Below are 25141 nucleotides of genomic sequence, written 5' to 3' on the forward strand. Positions count from 1 at the left end.
GTTAACATAGTCACACATTAACATAGTCACACGTTAACATAGTCACACGTTAACATGGTCACATGTTAACATAGTCAAACGTTAACAGTCACACGTTAACATAGTCGCACGTTAACATAGTCACACGTTAACATAGTCACACATTAACATAGTCACATGTTAACATAGTCAAACGTTAACAGTCACATGTTAACAGTCAAATGTTAACATAGTCACGTTATAATGGTGACACGTTAACATTGTCACACATTAACATAGTCACACGTTAACATGGTGACACATTAACATAGTCACATGTTAACATAGTCAAACATTAACATAGTCACACATTAACATGGTCACAAATTAACATAGTCACATATGATCGTAGTCTCAAATCACTTTGACATAGTCACATGTCATGTTAGTCACCCGATCACTGTCATACACCACATTTCAACAACATGTCTCACGTTAACATAGTCACAAGTTAACGTAGTCACACATAAACATAGTCACACGTTAACATGGTGACACATTAACATAGTCACATGTGATTGTAGTCACATGTTATGTCCTTACAAACTAACTTGTCACATATCATTAACATTGTCTCATATGAAGATAAGTATATAATGTGAAGTTTTCTGCCATATTCATTGGCCAGGAAGTGTACACCCTATGGTTATGACTTGAGTTTCTGAAAACAAAATGGGAAATACCTGGAATTGTAAATACCAAAGCCAATCAAATGTCTCCGTTTGTTGGAACCTCCTAATGTTATTGTAGCTGATATGTTGAATCTGCTTGATCTCTTTATTATTTAATATAAGAATGTTGTGTTGTTTATTTCACGATAAAACATTTTTCTATCACAACGTCATTTCTGGAGATTTGAACATGCACTTGCAACTTGATGACGTCATATATTGGAAGACGTTATGTCGGAGAGGGAGATGTCTAGTGAGTTATTCCCCATAGATGTAGCTGTGCAACGCAGATAAACGCTCTGCCCCTCGTGGTTTATTCTCCCTGCAGTGTTTTATTGTATGATAAACAACTCCCACTTGTCGTTTATTTCTTAAATAAAACGGCGGTCGGGTAGCCTAGTGGTTAAAGCGTTCGCTCGTCACGCCCAAGACCCGGGTTCGATTCCCGACATGGGTACAATGTGTCAAGCCCATTTCTGGTGTCCCCCGCCGTGATATTGCTGGAATATTGCTCACATAAACAAAGTCATATGTGATAATACAGTGCACAATACCAGTCACGTGATAATACAGTGCACAATAACAGTCACGTGATAATACCGTGCTCAATAACAGTCAAATGATAATACAGTGCACAATAACAGTCACGTGATAATGCAGTGCACAATAACAGTCACGTGATAATACAGTGCTCAATAACAGTCACATGATAATACAGTGCACAATAACAGTCACTTGATAATACAGTACACAACAACAGTCACATGATAATACAGTGCACAATAACAGTCACGTGATAATACAGTACACAATAACAGTCACGTGATACTACAGTACACAATAACAGTCACGTCATAATACAGTGCACAATAACAGTCACTTGATAATACAGTACACAACAACAGTCACATGATAATACAGTGCACAATAACAGTCACGTGATAATACAGTACACAATAAACAGTCACGTGATAATACAGTACACAATAACAGTCACGTGATAATACAGTGCTCAATAACAGTCACATGATAATACAGTGCTCAATAACAGTCACGTGATACTACAGTACACAATAACAGTCACGTCATAATACAGTGCACAATAACAGTCACTTGATAATACAGTACACAATAACAGTCACGTGATAATACAGTAAACAATAACAGTCACGTCATAATACAGTGCTCAATAACATTCACTTGATAATACAGTTCACAATAACAGTCACGTGATAATACAGTGCTCAATAACAGTCACATGATAATACAGTGCACAATAACAGTCACGTGATAATGCAGTGCACAATAACAGTCACTTGATAATACAGTGCACAATAACAGTCACGTGATAATACAGTGCACAATAACAGTCACGTGATAATACAGTGCACAATACCAGTCACTTGATAATACAGTACACAATAACAGTTACTTGATGATACACAGCTCAATAACAGTCACGTGATAATACAGTGCTCAATAACATTCACTTGATAATACAGTACACAATAACAGTCACGTGATAATACAGTACACAATAACAGTCACGTGATAATTCAGTGCACAATAACAGTCACGTGATAATACAGTGCTCAATAACATTCACTTGATAATACAGTTCACAATAACAGTCACGTGATAATACAGTACACAATAACAGTCACATGATAATACAGTGCACAATAACAGTCATGTGATAATGCAGTGCACAATAACAGTCACTTGATAATACAGTACACAATAACAGTCAAGTGATAATACAGTGCACAATAACAGTCACGTGATAATACAGTGCACAATACCAGTCACTTGATAATACAGTACACAATAACAGTCACGTGATAATACAGTACACAATAACAGTCACGTGATAATACAGTACACAATAACAGTCACGTCATAATACAGTACACAATAACAGTCACGTGATAATACAGTGGACAATAACAGTCACGTGATAATACAGTACACAATAACAGTCACGTGATAATTCAGTTCACAATAACAGTCACGTGATAATACAGTGCACAATAACAGTCACGTGATAATACAGTGCACAATAACAGTCACATGATAATACAGTACACAATAACAGTCACGTGATAATACAGTACACAATAACAGTCACGTGATAATACAGTGCTCAATAACAGTCACATGATAATACAGTGCACAATAACAGTCACGTGATAATACAGTGCACAATACCAGTCACTTGATAATACAGTACACAATAACAGTCACGTGATAATACAGTACACAATAACAGTCACGTGATAATTCAGTTCACAATAACAGTTAAATGATAATACAGTGCACAATACCAGTCACGTGATAATACAGTACACAATAACAGTCACGTGATAATACAGTGCTCAATAACAGTCACATGATAATACAGTGCACAATAACAGTCACGTGATAATACAGTGCACAATACCAGTCACTTGATAATACAGTACACAATAACAGTCATGTGATAATACAGTACACAATAACAGTCACGTGATAATACAGTATACAATAACAGTCACGTGATAATACAGTGCACAATAACAGTCACGTGATTATAGCCACAATAAAAAAGTTGCGTGATAACAAAGTCATACAATAACACATTTGCACAATAACACTGACACATAATAATAATATTGTCAATCCAGAGCTCTAGATAAGCTTTTCATTATTTGGGTATTTTACCCATGGGTTTGATTTTTATTGGGTATTCAAATTTTTTACCCACATGTTTCTTTACATTTGGGTATTTTAACTTGAAAACCTGTTTCATAACAATCCCTGTAAGTCATGATCATTTAACCAAATAAATAGTAGTTTACACGAATGTTATTGTCTGTAAATGAATTTCGCGATCGGCTGACAGTTGTTCTAGGTAGAGGTATGCATGTGGTCAGCTTGAGCTGGCTTGCCGTGCACGGGAGCACTTAATTGACCGAGCTGCTAAACGTAACCATGGAGATGCTGGGGGTGTTTGGGTGAATGTTTTTATTTTAGAAGTTGGGAACATGGTTTAACCCTTTCGCCCCGACTGCCCGATTTATCGGGCAGGATAAACCGTGTCCCAGGACCCGGCTGCCCGAAATATCGGGCAGCGTAAGCCGAGGCCCAGAACCCGGCTGCCCGATAAATCGGGCGGCGCGAGCGTGTTTACAAAATCGCTCTTTCTACTTCCTTTCTCGTGTGTAATCTCGTTCTAAATATGGAAACGAGATCTACACGTATTGACACGTCATTCGATGGAATTTCCCCGTCTTTTTGGCGCGAAAATCGCGGGTATGTCACCTGTTTTCGCGACAGGTATTTTTCTCGCTTGAATCGTAAATCAAGCGTAATGGCGGCCAACTACGATTCGGATAGCGATCAGATGATTAACAACGACTATATCGGGAATAATAATGTGTTTGAATTGAATAATTTACGCGAAGGGGAGAGGGAATTTCGCGAATATTTTCGTGAAGATTTTGACGGTTTCGACGAGGTGTCCCCCCCCCGCCAACTTTCGAGAATGGGAGTGGCAGAGGGACACACGACAGTGGAGACATGAGGGATTTTGAAGAGGCGACCGGATTCAAGAATATATATTGACACGGTGAGTGAAGAGTCGTGCTATTGATTTTTTCCAACTGTTTTACAATGATTCTGTGTTTGAACAGATTATCAGTGCGACGAATGAGAATGCAGCCTACACGTGAACGAGCGATCACAACAACAACAAAGGTGAGTGGCATGACGTATCTGTTTCTTTTTTTAAAAATTTATTTTTCTGATCGCAATCCGAATTGTAGTTTGCCGGTTTGTCGTATGTCCTTATATTTCGCTCAATTTGAATAAAATTTATTTCCATATTCATGTTTGTTTTCTTGTTTTTTACATCTTAATTTAAATTTTAGTAACTGTAATGATTATTTATTTATTAATTGATTTAATAAAGTACTGATTTAATTTATTATGCAATTGTAAATAGCAGTGTATTGTAAGTATGTTATCACAACTTGTATATTTGCAGAACTTGAATTTACGATCTTTCCGTCCTTTTACAATGTTTCCCTCTTCAGATCAATCTGTGTTATCTTCCCTGTGATGTCATTCTTATAGTAGCTGTGGTTCAATGTTCAGATAATGTGATAAATAACTTTTTAAAAACTTAAATACTTAATTTTTGTTTCAAATCCTGAAAAAGAACAAAATAAATCAAATATTTGTGTTTTTACCTGTGTTAACGAGTTTACCTGCGTTAACAAGTTTACCTGTGTTAACGAGTTTACCTAAGAGGCTGTAAGTGTATCATAAGTAATATGTGACATCAGTATAGAAAACAAAGTCAGTACCAAGAGTTGTAAACTTGTTTATTTGTTTACAGATGTGCATGAAGAGAATTTACCTGTAACACCTGGGATTACCTGTGCCGTCCAAGATGACAAGACCACTGTGTTATGTTTACCTTGTATCTGTGATTTATTTTTGTGATTTGTAATACAATTTGAGCCAAAATTCATTGTCTGTTTTCATTTTTTCAGTGTTTTCAAGTTTTATTTCACTTGTAAACACCTGTAATTAGAAAATAACAAAGGTTAGAGACAATAACAACAAAGAATATTAAAGTATACTTAATCCTCTTTACAATGGTATATGATAAATGTATATTAAAAGCAAGTTTCTGGTAGAAAAAGTGCATCAAAAATGATAGTGTGATTTTCCAATAATACTGCCAGGGAGGCCAGTGTACAGGCCTTGTCAGTGTCAGGGACTGCAGGGTCTCAAGGGACATAACTCTGGGGCAGCCAGTGATGAAAGAGTTAAGCACGTTTCCACATAGGATCGAAGAAGAAGGAAAAATGCAAAGTGTGAGATAGGATAAGGATATGAATATACAATTTTTACTAAAATTTCCAATAACATAGTTTGACAACAGTCACAATATCACCATGATACTGGCAATTTCTGAAGACTTAGGGGTCAGATATTGGCTGATGAGCAGGTCGGATATTGGCTGATGGGGTCCAGATAATTCCCTGAAGTGGTAAATAAGTTCTTTAACATAAATAATTTGTTTACTCTCTGTGTCCTGAACTTAAGTATTTCCATTATTTCGATGTAACCCTGGCAACCATTATTATCTTTTCCAGGTGGCAGAGAGAGTGGCGGCGGAGCGGTGTGAGAGGTGTGGGGGGACAGACAGCAGTGTGGGGTACCAGATACGTCTCGAATAGTGAGTTACACTCAACAATTACTTCCTAAACACTATACATGAGATCTGCTCTTTGAAGTTTATATTCATGCTTGACGAGTTGGTGACATGCACATATATAAATAGAAAGTTGCGGTACATTGGAATCTGTCGAATCCGGACTACATTGGAGCCACACATGTATTCCACTTTAGGCAGAAGTCCAGATTAGTGAGGTTAAGGCAGGAGATGAGAAACGGTTGCCAAAAGTATTTATTTTTGTAGTTAATTCAGATGGTAAGTGTAGTTTAGTTTTATTGGATTCTGGTGTATGGTGATGACGAACTCAAAGGAACCACTAATTTTAGTTCGTTATAACCATAGTACGTTATTGGCACATATACAGCATATGGCCGGGACCAAAATCACAATTTTTTACTTATCCTGCATTACTCCTAAATGCAAACACTGCTTACCTTATGACAACAAGAAGTCAGCACAAGGGTGATGGTCTTGGGTGAAGAAATACAGATGTTGTTGATTCCAAGTCCCATTTTTTATACGGACCAATTACCACCACAGAGTGTTTGAAATCAACACCCGAACAAAATGCCTCTCCTGAATGTGACTTCGACATAGACCATACAAAGTTTTAGTTTAAAAAACTGTTTCCCAAAGTAGTAAGAGGAGGGAAGTCCTTATTCAAAAAGACGTCCTGGTTGTGTTGAGTACTGGTGCTATTGCCCTTTGCTTCAGTCATGAAAGAAGACTGATTGGACACCTATTTTTAGGATTGTGTCATTCCAACAGGAATCCAAACTATGGTGTTATTGTGATCGGGGTTCAGGGTATTTATGATAATAGGATGGATATACAGTGCCCTGGATGATCAAGGATCGGAATGGTGATGATGATGATGATAAATCTAGTGTGTGAGTGAGTATGGTTTTACGCGGCTTTTAGCAATATTTCAGCAAAATCCCGTCAGGGGGACACCGGAAAATGGGCTTCACACATTGTACCCATGTGGTAAATTGAACCAAATCGCCCGATAAATATGATGATGATGATGATGATGATGATGATGATGATGGTGGTAATTACGATAATGACGATGGAAGTCATGATTGATGGTGATGATTATGAAGATGATGTCCTATTTTACAGCAAGTTACCGCGATTGAATGGCTCCATTCTGTACTGCACGACTGGGATTGTCCTCAAGTTTCTTGAATCTGATCCGTGAGTATATAGTGATTTGACACAATATTTTCTGATTCATCTAACATTTTGCTTAACATGTTTAATTCAGTTTGGAATTGCACTGGTCTATAGCAAGCATGTTTGTCAATGTACATTATGGGGATCTTTAAGATAGCTACGCGATAAATCGCAAAGAACAATGAAGAATGAAACATGGTTTATTTCATGATAAAACATTTTTCTATCATGACGTCATTTCACCCACCTTTGCATAAAATAGATTTTTCCAACATTTCCGAGGTAGGATTCTATTGAGGGAGTCATCATTTTTTAATATGGGTAAATATTTTTAAAGCTTTTACATTTTATTGTCATCCTAAAAGAGGTTGTCCATAAGGCTAAAAAAATGTTTTGGTTCTCAGGCACCACCCGCATCATCTTAAAGCCTGCAGCACATTTTGTTTTTATTTCCATTTTTAAAAAAAATAAAAAAATCCTAATACTTACCGTAAAACTTACAAAAACAAAACGTGCAATGAACTTTATGATGATGTGGGCAGTGCCTGAGAACCAATACTATTATTTTCTTTAGCCGTATGTTGATCCCTCATGGTTTATTCTCCCTGCAGTGTTTTATTGCATAAATAAACAACTCCCACTCGTCGTTTATTTCTTAAACAATTGCACTGCACATGATGCACATGATGAACACCCATTAAAATACAGCCTTCAGAAGTACACATATATCTGTTTAATACCGGCCCAGGGACAGTATTCTGACCTTGGATCTCCAACTGGTTATCCCACCATGTGTAAGACCATGTTTCAGGTCTACAGTAAACATAAAAGTGTATGTTTGATAAAGCGTGTTCCTTCTCTTGTCTCCAGGCTGCTGCAGAGAGCGACCCACATTGTCCTAGATGAGATCCATGAGCGTGACCTTCAGTCTGACTTCCTCATGATCATTCTCAAGGACATTCTACCTCGCCGACCTTCACTCAAGGTCATACTGATGAGTGCCACACTAAATGCAGCAATGTTCTCCAAATACTTCAGTGAGTATTACTTGATATAACAATAATATCCTTCACAGTGTTGTTGCCGATAATTAACTCCTTCAAAAATGAACTCACTGTCCAAATACTCTTCTGTTGCCAGGCAAAACATTGATGACAGTTTAATTGTGAATTATAATCGTGATAACTTTCATTCACAACTATCAATACACATAATATTTGTCATATTTTGACCAAGAAATGCAAACATTGCTGAAGGAGTTAAAATCAGCAGCACCAATAAATAAAGGTTCATGACAGAATGAACCTCCATCATCAGTAACAGAGGTTGACAAGTTGTCCGCAGGTAGGAATTTTCATGTAATTGTTGGATGCCCATATCTTTACTGGGAGCTGATCTGCTTTGTCTACAGATGACTGCCCTCAGCTGAACATCCCCGGCTACACATTCCCTGTGGAGGAGTTCCTGTTGGAGGACGTCATCGAAATGCTGAAGTAGGAACCTTACTCTTGCTATAGGGAGCCTGTCTTTCCTCTGCACTCACCATAGGGAGCCTGTCTTTTCTCTGCACTCACCATAGGGAGCCTGGCTTTTCTCTGCACTCACCATAGGGAGCCTGGCTTTACTCCACGCTCACCATAGGGAGCCTCGCTTTACACCAGATTCACTGTAGGGAGCCTCACTTTACTCCACACTCACTATAGGGAGCCTCACTTTACTCCACACTCACTATAGGGAGTCTCACTTTACTCCACACTCACCATAGGGAGCCTCACTTTACTCTACACTCACCATAGGGAGCCTCACTTTACTCCACACTCACCATAGGGAGCCTCACTTTACTCTCCATTCACTATAGGGAGCCTCATTTTACTCCACACTCACCATAGGGAGCCTCACTTTACTCTACACTCACCATAGGGAGCCTCACTTGACTCCACACTCACCATAGGGAGCCTCACTTTACTCTACACTCACCATAAGGAAGCCTCACTTTACTCCACACTCACCATAGGGAGCCTCACTTTACTCTACACTTACCATAGGGAGCCTCATTTTACTCCACACTCACCATAGGGAGCCTCACTTTACTCCACTCCACCATAGGGAGTGAGTGAGTGAGTGAGTTGGGTTTTACGCCGCTTTTAACAGTATTCCAGTTATATCACGGCGTGTCAGCTTAATGTGGAAGGAAAGCCCGAAGTGATGCAGGTCTCAGACGTTTACCACTTCGGAGAAACCCACGAGCATGGGTATGGTGATGACAAACCTAGAAACATAATCGGGGCGAACCGGGATTCGAACCCACAATCATAGGTTTCTGGCGTGCCAAAGGGCCTCAACTCTGCACAGCGAATCGCGGCACCTTAGACGACTGGGCCACCCGTGCCCCCCTTACCATAGGGAGCCTCACTTTACTCCACACTCACCATAGGGAGCCTCGCTTTACACCATACTCACCAAAGGGAGCCTCGTTTTACACCATACTCACCAAAGGGAGCCTCGCTTTACTCCACACTCACTATAGGGAGCCTCGCTTTACTCCACACTCACCATAGGGAACCTCACTTTACTCCACACTCACCATAGGGAACCTCACTTTACACCACACTCACCATAGGGAACCTCACTTTACACCACACTCACCATGGGGAACCTCACTTTACTCCACACTCACCATAGGGAACCTCACTTTACAATCAACCATGGCATTGTTAGATTTAACCATCCTAAATTTCATTTTGAACCAAACACAAAGGTGTTTCAAGGTAGTTGGACCCATCAGAATTGAGTATGTTTGAATTCATGGTAGACTCTGGTTTAATGAGTGTAATGTATAATATCAGAGGTTGATGCAGACCAGATTCCACAGTTAACGCTTGGTCCTACATCCTGTCAGGTATCAGCCGGACTCAAGTCAGCCACAGCGTCGGCGACCTCGGGGGAAGCGTAGCCGTGAGGCGGATGAAGAGCGGTGGAACTTTGAGGCCTGGTGCAGAAACCTGGAGGGGAGGTAACTCTACCTTTGCATGTCATCTCCAAGTATTGCTATGCAAGTCACGCCAATGTTAAGAAAGCGTCACCTCGCCAACTTAAATTTGCAAACAGAGGTTGTTAAACCCACAATAAGTTTGCCAACTTGTGTTTTCACATGACAGATATGTGTTGTTAGTTAGTTTTGCTTCAATTCTCTCGAGACCGCCTCTGCGGTCTAGTGGATAGAGCGTCTGACTGGAGAGCGGAGGGTCAGGGCGTTTGTTAAACCCCATTTGACTTCAGCTCACCTCATTTCTCACAAACTATGACGCCACTTTGCAGCGGGCATAAGTAAAAATCATGTGATATGTTTGTGGTATTTGACTGGTTGTAAGTACAAACCTATGTTAGAAAACCATTCTCACATCAAAATCAAGTTTGAAAACTGTGACTAGAGCGGAAGGTTCGGGGTTCGATCCCCAGCTGCATCATAACAAAAAACGTTAAAAGATGGTACTTGTTGTTACCCTGTCTGGTGCTCGACATTAAGGGGCTAAAACAAGGACTGGTCGGCTCGGTGTCAGTATACTGTGTCTGAGTGGGGTATTCATGTTAAACTGTGGCATGGTATCTCAGTTGGCTAGCACTATAAAATCGGCAAAAGTCCTGACTCGTGGAAGACACACGCAGACACACACATGCATGCACATCGCTATATAAGTGCAATAATCTTGAAGGCGACGTTTAACCCAATTTCACCTTACCCCACCACCCCAGACCCGTGATTGTCTGGTCCAGACTCGATTATTTTACAGACCGCCGTCACATAGCTGGAATATTGCTGAGTGCGGCGTTAAACAACAAACAAACAAAACCTCACCACCTCAAAATGTATATGTGTGTGTATTAGACAACAACAACTTTCTTTACGCATCCTCATACAGAAGGAGACCACTTTCTGACATGGAGTCATGGATTAAGAGAGTGTGTAGACGATATGTTGCTTGACCCATGTGGATGAGGGAGGGTGAGACCAGAAATGGTCTTCACACATTTTTAGCTGTGTGAGAAATCACTTGGGCATTGACGGTTTAACAATTAGGGTACCCTGCCACACCCATTCACACATTTTAGCCATGAGGGGAATCTCTGTGACAAGTTAACAGTTTAACCAGTAGGGTAAACTGCCACACCCAGCATCTTGGAGTCTCCCATTTGAGAAAGCTGATTGTGGGATGAGGTCAAAAATAGATTTTTGTTGTTGAAAATAACAACTGCTTTCTGACAATGTGAAGCCCGTGAAGATCCAGGTTAGAACTGGTCTTCAGCAGCTTATGTCATTGTTTTCCAATTAAATTGATGCTTGTGATGTTAGTCACTGAATTGTCTGGTCCAGCATCGATTGTTTACAGCCTGCTGGAATATTGGTCCCCCGCCATGATATTGCTGGAATATTGCTGAAAGCGGCGTAAAACCATACTCACTCACTGAAGAGTGCGGCTTTAAACAAACAAACAAACAAACAAACAAACAATAATTAACCAAATGAATCAGGAAACCCCTTCTTCTAGGTAAATACTACTTGAAATGTTGAAGTGTATACAAAGTAACATTACTTTTCAGATGTTAAGTGGGGGCACGGGTGGCCCTGTTGTCTAAGGCGCTGCAATTCGCTGTACAGAGTTGCGTCCCTTAGCATGCCAGAACCCTATGATTGTTGGTTCGATTCCCGGTTAGCCCCGATTATGTTTCTAGGTTTGTCAGCACTATACCCGTGCCCGTGGGTTTCACCGAAGTGGTAAACGTCTGAGACCTGCATCACTTGGGGCTTTCCTCCCACATTAAGCTGACACGCTGTGATATAACTGGAATACTGTTAAAAGCGGGGTTAAACCCAACTCACTCACTCACTCCGATGTTTTGTGATTGGTGCAAGTGATATGCAGTTTTGGTGTTCTGTTACAGCTACTCCCGCTCCACCATCACCGCCTTGCAGAACATGGACTTTGACAAGATCGACTTGGACCTGATTGTCTCCCTTATCAGGCACATTGCTTTAAAAAAGTCGGTGAGTTGAAAGATAGTACTTGTTGTTACCCTGCTTGTCATAAGGGAATAAAACACAGTCTGGTCATCTGAGAGTCAGTTTACTGTGTCTGGGTTGGGTATCCATGTTACACTGTGGCATGGCATTTGAGAGGGCTCACACCATAAAACTGGCTTTAGTGGTCGCAGTTGGTCCTGTGCACAGCGCACATAGCACAAATCAGATAAAGTTAAGCAACGTTGGTCTCGGAGAGTAGTCGGATGGGTGACCACGTTCAGCAGCTTGACTCCTGAGAGTTTCTAGGGCTTCGGTCCTGCCCCACAATGAAGCACATGTACCACATGTGGTGTCTCCTTAGGCAAGTGACTTTGTTCACAATGTGCCTCTGTTCACCCAGCAGTGAGTGGGTACCCGGTAGGATGAGATGGTAATGTGGCTGTTAACCTTCTAGTGCCTCACAGGCAGCTTGGGTTGTATACTCCCCAGGGAGCTGAGAATGATTGTTGAGTGCACTCTGATCCAGTGACTGGGGTAATAATGTCAAAGCACTTAGAGCATGCTTATGCATGGAGAACAGTGCCACATAAATGGACTGTTATTATTATATTTAGTCCAGACTAATACAATCACAGACAAACACATGCACGCATGCAAGCACACACACACACACACAATGTCCGAACATTGTATGTCTTATCAGATGTCATTCCAACATTTTGTCTTTGGGGGGAGCAATCCTGGTATTTGTCCGTGGCTTGGGGGAGATCGGTTCATGTCTACCTGTATCTTGTAGGAGGGGATCCTGGTGTTAGTCCCTGGCTGGGGGGACAACAGTGGTTATGTTCATGTCTACCTGTATGTTGTAGGAGGGAGCGATCCTGGTGTTTGTCCCAGGCTGGGGGGACAACAGTGGTTATGTACATGTCTACCTGTATGTTGTAGGAGGGAGCGATCCTGGTGTTAGTCCCTGGCTGGGGGGACAACAGTGGTTATGTTCATGTCTACCTGTATGTTGTAGGAGGGAGCGATCCTGGTGTTTGTCCCTGGCTGGGGGGGACAACAGTGGTTATGTACATGTCTACCTGTATGTTGTAGGAGGGAGCGATCCTGGTGATTGTCCCTGGCTGGGGGGACAACAGTGGTTATATTCATGTCTACCTGTATCTTGTAGGAGGCGATCCTGGTGTTAGTCCCTGGCTGGGGGGACAACAGTGGTTATATTCATGTCTACCTGTATCTTGTAGGAGGCGATCCTGGTGTTTGTCCCTGGCTGGGGGGACAACAGTGGTTATATTCATGTCTACCTGTATCTTGTAGGAGGCGATCCTGGTGTTTGTCCCTGGCTGGGGGGACAACAGTGGTTATATTCATGTCTACCTGTATCTTGTAGGAGGCGATCCTGGTGTTAGTCCCTGGCTGGGGGGACAACAGTGGTTATATTCATGTCTACCTGTATCTTGTAGGAGGCGATCCTGGTGTTTGTCCCTGGCTGGGGGGACAACAGTGGTTATATTCATGTCTACCTGTATCTTGTAGGAGGCGATCCTGGTGATTGTCCCTGGCTGGGGGGACAACAGTGGTTATATTCATGTCTACCTGTATCTTGTAGGAGGCGATCCTGGTGTTAGTCCCTGGCTGGGGGGACAACAGTGGTTATATTCATGTCTACCTGTATCTTGTAGGAGGCGATCCTGGTGTTTGTCCCTGGCTGGGGGGACAACAGTGGTTATATTCATGTCTACCTGTATCTTGTAGGAGGCGATCCTGGTGTTTGTCCCTGGCTGGGGGGACAACAGTGGTTATATTCATGTCTACCTGTATCTTGTAGGAGGCGATCCTGGTGTTAGTCCCTGGCTGGGGGGACAACAGTGGTTATATTCATGTCTACCTGTATCTTGTAGGAGGCGATCCTGGTGTTTGTCCCTGGCTGGGGGGACAACAGTGGTTATATTCATGTCTACCTGTATCTTGTAGGAGGCGATCCTGGTGATTGTCCCTGGCTGGGGGGACAACAGTGGTTATATTCATGTCTACCTGTATCTTGTAGGAGGCGATCCTGGTGTTAGTCCCTGGCTGGGGGGACAACAGTGGTTATATTCATGTCTACCTGTATCTTGTAGGAGGCGATCCTGGTGTTTGTCCCTGGCTGGGGGGACAACAGTGGTTATGTTCATGTCTACCTGTATGTTGTAGGAGGGAGCAACCCTGGTGTTAGTCCCTGGCTGGGGGGGGGGGGGGGGGACAACAGTGGTTATGTTCATGTCTACCTGTATGTTTTAGGAGGGAGCGATCCTGGTGTTTGTCCCAGGCTGGGGGGACAACAGTGGTTATGTTCATGTCTACCTGTATGTTTTAGGAGGGAGCGATCCTGGTGTTAGTCCCTGGCTGGGGGGACAACAGTGGTTATGTTCATGTCTACCTGTATGTTGTAGGAGGGAGCGTTCCTGGTGTTTGTCCCTGGCTGGGGGGACAACAGTGGTTATGTTCATGTCTACCTGTATCTTGTAGGAGGCGATCCTGGTGTTAGTCCCTGGCTGGGGGGGGGGGACAACAGTGGTTATGTTCATGTCTACCTGTATGTTGTAGGAGGAAGCGATCCTGGTGTTTGTCCCTGGCTGGGGGGACAACAGTGGTTATGTTCATGTCTACCTGTATGTTGTAGGAGGAAGCGATCCTGGTGTTTGTCCCTGGCTGGGGGGACAACAGTGGTTATGTTCATGTCTACCTGTATCTTGTAGGAGGCGATCCTGGTGTTAGTCCCTGGCTGGGGGGACAACAGTGGTTATGTTCATGTCTACCTGTATGTTGTAGGAGGGAGCGATCCTGGTGTTTGTCCCTGGCTGGGGGGGACAACAGTGGTTATATTCATGTCTACCTGTATGTTGTAGGAGGGAGGGATCCTGGTGTTTGTCCCTGGCTGGGGGGGGGGGGGACAACAGTGGTTATGTTCATGTCTACCTGTATGTTGTAGGAGGAAGCGATCCTGGTGTTTGTCCCTGGCTGGGGGGGACAACAGTGGTTATATTCATGTCTACCTGTATGTTGTAGGAGGGAGGGATCCTGGTGTTTGTCCCTGGCTGGGGGGGGGGGACAACAGTGGTTATGTTCATGTCTACCTGTATGTTGTAGGAGGGAGTGATCCTGGTGTTTGTCCCTGGCTTGGGTGACAACAGTGGTTATGTACATGTCTACCTGTATGTTGTAAGAGGGAGCGATCCTGGTGTTAGTCCCTGGCTGGGGGGACAACAGTGGTTATGTTCATGTCTACCTGTATGTTGTAGGAGGGAGCGTTCCTGGTGTTTGTCCCTGGCTGGGGGGACAACAGTGGTTATGTTCATGTCTACCTGTATGTTGTAGGAGGGAGCGTTCCTGGTGTTTGTCCCTGGCTGGGGGGACAACAGTGGTTATGTTCATGTCTACCTGTATCTTGTAGGAGGCGATCCTGGTGTTAGTCCCTGGCTGGGGGGGGGGGGACAACAGTGGTTATGTTCATGTCTACCTGTATGTTGTAGGAGGAAGCGATCCTGGTGTTTGTCCCTGGCTGGGGGGACAACAGTGGTTATGTTCATGTCTACCTGTATGTTGTAGGAGGAAGCGATCCTGGTGTTTGTCCCTGGCTGGGGGGACAACAGTGGTTATGTTCATGTCTACCTGTATGTTGTAGGAGGGAGCGATCCTGGTGTTTGTCCCTGGCTGGGGGGACAACAGAGGTTATATTCATGTCTACCTGTATGTTGTAGGAGGCGATCCTGGTGTTTGTCCCTGGCTAGGGGGGGGGTGGGGGGGACAACAGTGGTTATGTTCATGTCTACCTGTATGTTGTAGGAGGGAGCGATCCTGGTGTTAGTCCCTGGCTGGGGGGACAACAGTGGTTATGTTCATGTCTACCTGTATGTTGTAGGAGGGAGCGATCCTGGTGTTTGTCCCTGGCTGGGGGGGACAACAGTGGTTATATTCATGTCTACCTGTATGTTGTAGGAGGGAGGGATCCTGGTGTTTGTCCCTGGCTGGGGGGGGGGGGGACAACAGTGGTTATGTTCATGTCTACCTGTATGTTGTAGGAGGAAGCGATCCTGGTGTTTGTCCCTGGCTGGGGGGGACAACAGTGGTTATATTCATGTCTACCTGTATGTTGTAGGAGGGAGGGATCCTGGTGTTTGTCCCTGGCTGGGGGGGGGGGACAACAGTGGTTATGTTCATGTCTACCTGTATGTTGTAGGAGGGAGTGATCCTGGTGTTTGTCCCTGGCTTGGGTGACAACAGTGGTTATGTACATGTCTACCTGTATGTTGTAAGAGGGAGCGATCCTGGTGTTAGTCCCTGGCTGGGGGGACAACAGTGGTTATGTTCATGTCTACCTGTATGTTGTAGGAGGGAGCGTTCCTGGTGTTTGTCCCTGGCTGGGGGGACAACAGTGGTTATGTTCATGTCTACCTGTATCTTGTAGGAGGCGATCCTGGTGTTAGTCCCTGGCTGGGGGGACAACAGTGGTTATGTTCATGTCTACCTGTATGTTGTAGGAGGGAGCGATCCTGGTGTTAGTCCCTGGCTGGGGGGACAACAGTGGTTATGTTCATGTCTACCTGTATGTTGTAGGAGGGAGCGTTCCTGGTGTTAGTCCCTGGCTGGGGGGACAACAGTGGTTATGTTCATGTCTACCTGTATGTTGTAGGAGGGAGCGTTCCTGGTGTTAGTCCCTGGCTGGGGGGACAACAGTGGTTATGTTCATGTCTACCTGTATGTTGTAGGAGGGAGCGATCCTGGTGTTTGTCCCTGGCTGGGGGGACAACAGTGGTTATGTTCATGTCTACCTGTATGTTGTAGGAGGGAGCGATCCTGGTGTTTGTCCCTGGCTGGGGGGACAACAGTGGTTATATTCATGTCTACCTGTATGTTGTAGGAGGGAGGGATCCTGGTGTTTGTCCCTGGCTGAGGGGGGGGGACAACAGTGGTTATGTTCATGTCTACCTGTATGTTGTAGGAGGAAGCGATCCTGGTGTTTGTCCCTGGCTGGGGGGGACAACAGTGGTTATATTCATGTCTACCTGTATGTTGTAGGAGGGAGGGATCCTGGTGTTTGTCCCTGGCTGGGGGGGGGGGGACAACAGTGGTTATGTTCATGTCTACCTGTATGTTGTAGGAGGAAGCGATCCTGGTGTTTGTCCCTGGCTGGGGGGGACAACAGTGGTTATATTCATGTCTACCTGTATGTTGTAGGAGGGAGGGATCCTGGTGTTTGTCCCTGGCTGGGGGGGGGGGACAACAGTGGTTATGTTCATGTCTACCTGTATGTTGTAGGAGGAAGCGATCCTGGTGTTTGTCCCTGGCTGGGGGGACAACAGTGGTTATGTTCATGTCTACCTGTATCTTGTAGGAGGCGATCCTGGTGTTAGTCCCTGGCTGGGGGGACAACAGTGGTTATATTCATGTCTACCTGTATGTTGTAGGAGGGAGCGATCCTGGTGTTTGTCCCTGGCTGGGGGGACAACACTGGTTATGTTCATGTCTACCTGTATGTTGTAGGAGGGAGCGATCCTGGTGTTAGTCCCTGGCTGGGGGGACAACACTGGTTATGTTCATGTCTACCTGTATGTTGTAGGAGGGAGTGATCCTGGTGTTTGTCCCTGGCTGGGGGGGGGACAACAGTGGTTATGTTCATGTCTACCTGTATGTTGTAGGAGGGAGTGATCCTGGTGTTTGTCTCTGGCTGGGGGGACAACAGTGGTTATGTTCATGTCTACCTGTATGTTGTAGGAGGGAGTGATCCTGGTGTTTGTCCCTGGCTGGGGGGACAACACTGGCTATGTTCATGTCTACCTGTATGTTGTAGGAGGGAGTGATCCTGGTGTTTGTCTCTGGCTGGGGGGACAACAGTGGTTATGTTCATGTCTACCTGTATGTTGTAGGAGGGAGTGATCCTGGTGTTAGTCCCTGGCTGGGGGGACAACAGTGGTTATGTTCATGTCTACCTGTATGTTGTAGGAGGCGTTCCTGGTGTTAGTCCCTGGCTGGGGGGACAACAGTGGTTATGTTCATGTCTACCTGTATGTTGTAGGAGGGAGCGATCCTGGTGTTTGTCCCTGGCTGGGGGGACAACAGAGGTTATATTCATGTCTACCTGTATGTTGTAGGAGGCGATCCTGGTGTTTGTCCCTGGCTAGGGGGGGGGTGGGGGGGACAACAGTGGTTATGTTCATGTCTACCTGTATGTTGTAGGAGGGAGCGATCCTGGTGTTTGTCCCTGGCTGGGGGGACAACAGTGGTTATGTTCATGTCTACCTGTATGTTGTAGGAGGCGATCCTGGTGTTTGTCCCTGGCTGGGGGGACAACAGTGGTTATGTTCATGTCTACCTGTATGTTGTAGGAGGGAGCGATCCTGGTGTTTGTCCCTGGCTGGGGGGACAACAGTGGTTATGTTCATGTCTACCTGTATGTTGTAGGAGGGAGCGATCCTGGTGTTTGTCCCTGGCTGGGAGGAGATCAGCAAAATCCACAAGATGATGCAGGCAGACAGGATGTTCACCTCAGGTGAGTTGCCTCCCCCTACTGTCAAAAACCACTACCAGAGGGACTGGACACAAGCAGAGTAGTAATTGAGATGGCTGAAGCCAGGGATTTTCCTGTATCTTTCTATTTCTGAGGCCAAGGGAACCACAGTCATGCTTTGTGTGGATCCCAGTCATGGTTATTGGGGGTCCATACACCAAACAACAACTAATGAATCTGGTATTTGAGAAGCCGACCTGTGAAGATCCAGGGTAGAATAGGTCTTCAGTAACCCATGCTTGCCGCAAAAGGCGACGCTGCTTGTCGTAAGAGGCGACCAATGGCATCGGGTGGTCAGACTCGCGGACTTGGTTGATACATGTCATCTTATCCATATTGTTTGTGTTCCTATCCATTTTTCATGCAATATTGTGTGCCCTGTCCAACCATAGGTGGCAGACATGTGTTCATTTGCACAATAGGCCTACACAAGGTTGTCAAAAGTGGCACAAGGGGGCACAGGTGGCCTAGTCGTCTGAGGTGCCGCGATTCGCTGTGCAGAGTTGCATCCCTTGGGCACGCCAGAAACCTATGATTGTGGGTTTGAATCCCGGTTCGCCCAAATTATGTTTCTAGGTTTGTCAGCACCAACCGTGCTCATGGGTTTCACCGAAGTGGTAATCGTCGGTGACCTGCATCACTTCGGGCTTTCCTCCCACATTAAGCTGACACACCGTGATATAACTGGAATACTGTTAAAAGCGGCGTTAAACCCAACTCACTCACGAAGGTGGCACAATATTTGGTATTCAAAGTTGTGGGTTGGAGGCTCCAATTTGTCCTGATTCAGTCCATTTCCCATCATGCCCATGTATTTTACAAATATGGTAAATGTCATTTGGGGCACAAAGGTAAAAGTAATCCTATTAATGCCAAGATGGCGCGAAAAAGAGAGAATGATGAGTTAATGGGCTTGGTCACATGGTTCCGGTGCGCATGCGCAGAGTGAGGGTGCGTTTGGGTGAGCTGTTTTCTCTGTTCTTTGGGAACAGCACAGGACTTTTCCACTACCTATTCGGAAGAGAGAGAGAGATAAGCAATAAGTATGAGTCAGGATAAGTATAAATGATATTTTTACTCTAAAAAATACATTTTTTAAGTAAGGGACATTATTTATTGATATTGTACAAATGAGCTATTTCAAACATAGAAAACATAAAATGAGAAATTACTTTATACTATGACACAGCCAAATGTTTTTGTCAGCTGGTGCAGAAGAACAGGTGTTTTTCATTTTTGGTCATCTCTGCTTTTGTTGTTTAGGCTGAAAAAAAATAGTCTTGGTTCTCATCATAAAATCTGCCGCACATTTTGTTTTCATTTCCATTTTCCCCCCAAAATATAAAAGAATCATAATACTAAAAACAAATATGATCCAATATAACACGCAGTTACTTACCTTAACATACGCGCTGCTTTACCGTGCATCAAATTTCACAAACTAGTGGGGACGGTCGGGTAGCCTAGTGGTTAAAGCATTCGCTCGTCTCGCCGACAACCTGGGTTCGATTCCCGACATGGGTACAATGTGTGAAGCCCATTTCTGGTGTCCCCCGCCGTGATATTGCTGGATTATTGCCAAAAGCGGCGTTAAACCATACTTACCCTAACCTACTTGCCTTTACATGCGCACTGGACCGCCTCCGTGGTCTAGTGGTAGAGCGTCCGCCTTTGTGGCCATTTTGACTTTTTTGAGGCCATTTTGACTTTTTGGAGGCCGTTCTGACATGAGGCTGTTTCGACTACAACCCCAACCAGGCGGGTAGCTCAGTTGATAAAGCATATGTCGAAGGTCGTGGTTCACTTCTGGCCATGTGTGATTTCACCGTGTCACTTGTTTCAGATAAGTTTCGCATCATCCCACTTCACTCACTCATGCCAACCGTCAATCAGAGGGAGGTGTTTGATAGGCCGGCACCTGGAGTCAGGAAGGTTGTCATAGCAACCAATATTGCTGAAACAAGGTTTGTTGATTTCATTGTTAGAATTTTGTAGATGTAATGGAAATGAACAGAATTTTTTTAATGATTAGGAAACATGATAGGACTTTGAATTGTGTCTGTGTGCCACACGTTTTCGATCTTAAAACAGTTGTCCAACCCACATAGCACTTAAAAAGTCTGTGACAGTGAACAAGTTGATTTTCTTTTCCTAGCTGTCTATTCAGTTTTCTCACTTTATCTGCCCCAATAAGTAAGTAATAAGTAATAAGTAAGACCCAAAACCTTGAAGTTTGAGGTCTGTCATGAATAATCCTTAAATACAGATTATTCCTTGAAGATCGATAATCCTTAAATACAGATTATTCCTTAAAGATCGATAATCCTTAAATACAGATTATTCCTTAAAGATCGATAATCCTTAAAAACAGATTATTCCTTGAAGATCGATAATCCTTAAATAAAGATTATTCCTTGAAGATCGATAATCCTTAAATACAGAATATTCCTTGAAGATCGATAATCCTTAAATACAGATTATTCCTTGAAGATCGATAATCCTTAAATACAGATTATTCCTTGAAGATCGATAACGTGCCTTGAAACAACTTTGAATTTTCCTGACTAGTCCCCACATAAAGAAATTTAAATACCTAACAATAAATATATCTTTTAATAGTTTGGAATTAAAATTGCAATCTGTTATAAATTCCAAAAAAACAATTTGTGTCTGATCTATTTAGTGTCAGTAACCATAGAGTTATGGCCTTTCCAATGGCTGCTTCAGTTACTGCTTCTTTTAACAGATGACTAAATTGGATTGGGTAATCTGTCTTGGTGACTTGGCTGATTGGTGTCATTGTCCCCCGCCGCGCGAAAGCGCGAAGCGGGGGATATAGTATTCACGACCGTCCGTACGTACGTCCCACCTGTTTGTTGCCACGATATCTCAAGAACTAAACACTGGATTGTCTTCATATTTGGAACTATGGTGTATATACAGACTCCGTAGACACCAGTCGGTTTTGGTGACCTTGACCTCATTTTCGAAAATCTGCTTTTGGAGTTGGAAAACAGTGTTGCCACGATATCTCAAGAACTAAACACTGGATTGTCTTCATATTTGGAACTATGGTGTATATACAGACACCGAAGACACCAGTCGGTTTTGGTGACCTTGACCCCATTTTCAAGGTCACAGCAGGCAAATCTGCTTTTGGCGTTGGAAAACGGTGTTGCCGCGATATCTCAAGAACTAAACACTGGATTGTTTTCATATTTGGAACTATGGTGTATATACAGACTCTGCAGACACCAGTCGGTTTTGGTGACCTTGACCCCATTTTAAAGGTCAAGGCAGGCAAATCTGCTTTTGGAGTTGGAAAACGGTGTTGCCGCGATATCTCAAGAACTAATTGCTGAATTGTCTTCATATTTGGTACTATGGTGTATATACAAGCGGGGGACATTTCGTCACTTTGTGACAAATACTTGTTGTACTCTGACTCTGACGTTGTGTGTTTCAGCATTACTATCGACGACGTCGTGTACGTTATCGACTGCGGCAAGATCAAGGTGAAGGACTTTCAGCCAGAGAACAACCTCAGCACCCTGGAGGCCAAGTGGGTCTCCAAGGCCAACTCGAAACAGAGGCGTGGCCGAGCGGGCAGGTGGGTGTCTGGAGTCTTTGGTCAAATTCAGAGACTTTTGATTGTGGGTTTGATTCTCAGATTTGTCTTAATTATGTTTCTTGGTTTGTGAGCACAATACACATTTTCATGGATTTCATCAAGGTAGTAAACATATACGAGCTGCATTACTTCAGACTCCCTCCCACTGTGTAACTTAAATACTGTTAAAAAGGTGTTAACCCCATCCATCCAGCCATCCATCTATTAAGCCAGCCAGCCAGCCATTCATCCATTCATCCATCCATCCATCCATCCATCCATCCATCCATTCAGCCATCCATCCATACACGCACGCAGCCAACTAATCACCCGACTACCCAACGAACCAACCCTCCAAGTAACCATCCATCCATCCTTCCATCACTCCATTCATCCATCCAGCCATCCAGCCATTCAGCCATCCATCCATACACGCACACAGCCAACTAATCACCCAACTACCCAACAAACCAACTCCCCAAGTAACCATCCATTCATCCATTCATCCATCCATTCATCCATCCATCCATCCATCCATCAATACACGCACGCAGCCAACTAATCACCCGACTACCCAACGAACCAACCCCCCAAGTAACCATCCATTCATCCATCCATCTGTCCGTCCATCCAACCAACCTAACGCCCCAGTAAATGGCATAAAGACATTTTCCTTTTTCAATCAACATCCTTCTATTTCATTACAAAATTTGAAAATAGTCTTTTGGAATGGTCTGTTCCAGAGTTCAGCCCGGTGTGTGCTACCATCTGTATACGGGTCTGAAGTGGACGGAGGTCGATGATTACCTCCCCCCAGAGATTCTGCGGACTCGACTTGAGGAACTTTGCCTGCACATCAAGGTCAGACATACTCTTGCAATTTTATATCCCATAAAAGTAAATGAAATGTAGGAGCAACACTAATTAAGAAAAAAAATTATTTGATGATTTTTTTGTGAAAAGATTTTCTCTCGTCTTTTTTACTATGTTAATTTTGAAAAATCAAATTAATTATTTTCTTGTTATGAATTGTAACCATAGTATTCTCTTTTAATAATTGAAGAATTTATTGGTTTCATTCAGCAAGAACAACAGACTGTACTGTTGTAATGCATTATTCGTCATCATGATAGTTCTGGAATTGTGGTCTTGGTGTTTTCAGCTGTTAAAGTTGGGGAAGATTGAACCGTTCATAGCTAAGGCTATCCAACAGCCATCTATGGAGGCGCTACACAGGGCCATCATCACGCTGCAGAATTTGGTGAGGCGCTGACCGTCATGTGAAAATCAAGATTGGGGACAGTTGTTCAGTGATAGTCAAGGGGAGATAATTCAGTCGGCTAATTTTTCAAATTATCCCCCCTTGACCATTGACATTTGAAATGATGCAGTTAAATAATTATGATGCGAAATGTTATTTTTATGAAGTCCTTTTGTTTTCATGGAGACGTGTGACATTACTATCACAGTAGGGATCTTTTTACTCTAATGTAGACATGTTTCTGAGGAAGAATCCCTTCTAAGACAGACATAGTCAATAGGATCGTAAGCTGGTGATTGTGATTTTATGGCCACTATAATTTATATATGTGTCTCAGAATGCCTTGGACAAGGATGAGAACCTGCTTCCTCTCGGCTATCATCTGGCGCGTATGCCGGTCGACCCTCACACGGGGAAGATGATCCTGTTCGGCGCCATGTTCTGCTGTCTGGACCCCATCCTCACTGTTGCTGCCAGCCTCAGCTTCAAGGACGCCTTCTTTATACCTCTGGTAAGACTCAGCATTGTAGTGTATGACTTGGGAATAACCATCAACAACAATAAGTGCATTTATAATGCGCCAGATTCCATTCACCAAGTGGATGCTCATAGCGCTACACTATTATTACCCTGGTCAATGGATCAATATGCACCTGATTTTCATTCTCAGCTCCCTGGGGAGTATACAACCCAAGCCGCCTGTGAGGCGCTAGGTTAACAGCCACATTACCATCTCATCCTGCCGGGTACCCACTCACTGCTGGGTGAACAGAGGCACATTGCGAACAAAGTCACTTGCTTAAGGAGACACCACATGTGGTACATATGCTTCATTGTGGGGCAGGACCTAAGCCCTTGAAACTCTCAGGAGTCAAGCTGCTGAACGTGGTCACCCATCCAACTACTCTCCGAGACCAACGTTGCTTATTTTCACCTGATTTGTGATCTGTGCGCTGTGCACAGGACCACATGCCACCACTATAAGTGGAATAAGTGGAGATGTTGTTTTGTTTCAATTAGTTCCCTTCCAATGGAGCAAACATTTGAGTTTCACTGGATGGATGGGGGTGGTAGGGTGTTCTGAAAAAATAATCCCTTGTTTTACTGAAAACATTTCATATGCTTTGCGTAGTAGGAACAGGGGCAGTCGGGTAGTCTAGTTGTTAAAGTTCGCTCGTCACGCCGAAGACCTGGGTTCGATTCCCGACATGGGTACAATGTGTGAAGCCAATTTCTGGTGTCCCCCGCCGTGATATTGCTGGAATATTGCTAAAAGCGGCATAAAACCATACTCACTCACTCATAGTAGGAACAAATAGAATGGGCCCTTTTCTTGCAGACAAGTGTCCAAAGAATATATTTCTTTATTTATACGGGGCGGTCGGGTAGCCTACTGGTTGAAGCGTTCCCTCGTCACGCCGAAGACGCGGGTTCGATTCCCGACATGGGTACAATGTGTGAAGCCCATTTCTGGTGTCCCCCACCATGATATTGCTGGAATATTGATAAAAGCAGCGTAAAAACTTCACTCACTCACTTAATGCATACAATTTTTTAACTTATCCTGCATTACCTCTTTATGAATTTACTGCTGTTATTTGACAG

General features: G+C 43.7%; 1 protein-coding gene across 1 annotated transcript in view; it reads left to right on the forward strand.

Moving 5' to 3' along the window:
- LOC124144977 (ATP-dependent DNA/RNA helicase DHX36-like) overlaps positions 1-25141 on the forward strand; it is a 76987-nt gene that overhangs the window by 38405 nt on the left and 13441 nt on the right. Inside the window, exons 8-19 of the mRNA XM_046514600.2 lie at positions 5834-5916; positions 7042-7116; positions 7966-8132; positions 8507-8588; positions 9995-10108; positions 12037-12139; positions 18560-18647; positions 20509-20629; positions 22132-22275; positions 23019-23136; positions 23438-23536; positions 23874-24047. Of these exons, the coding sequence (XP_046370556.2) occupies positions 5834-5916; positions 7042-7116; positions 7966-8132; positions 8507-8588; positions 9995-10108; positions 12037-12139; positions 18560-18647; positions 20509-20629; positions 22132-22275; positions 23019-23136; positions 23438-23536; positions 23874-24047 (1368 nt within the window). The remainder of the gene's footprint in view (positions 1-5833; positions 5917-7041; positions 7117-7965; positions 8133-8506; positions 8589-9994; positions 10109-12036; positions 12140-18559; positions 18648-20508; positions 20630-22131; positions 22276-23018; positions 23137-23437; positions 23537-23873; positions 24048-25141) is intronic.

Source organism: Haliotis rufescens, unplaced genomic scaffold, assembly GCF_023055435.1.
Source record: "Haliotis rufescens isolate VD_foot unplaced genomic scaffold, xgHalRufe1.0.p SCAF_55, whole genome shotgun sequence".
NCBI classification, from domain to species: domain Eukaryota; kingdom Metazoa; phylum Mollusca; class Gastropoda; order Lepetellida; family Haliotidae; genus Haliotis; species Haliotis rufescens.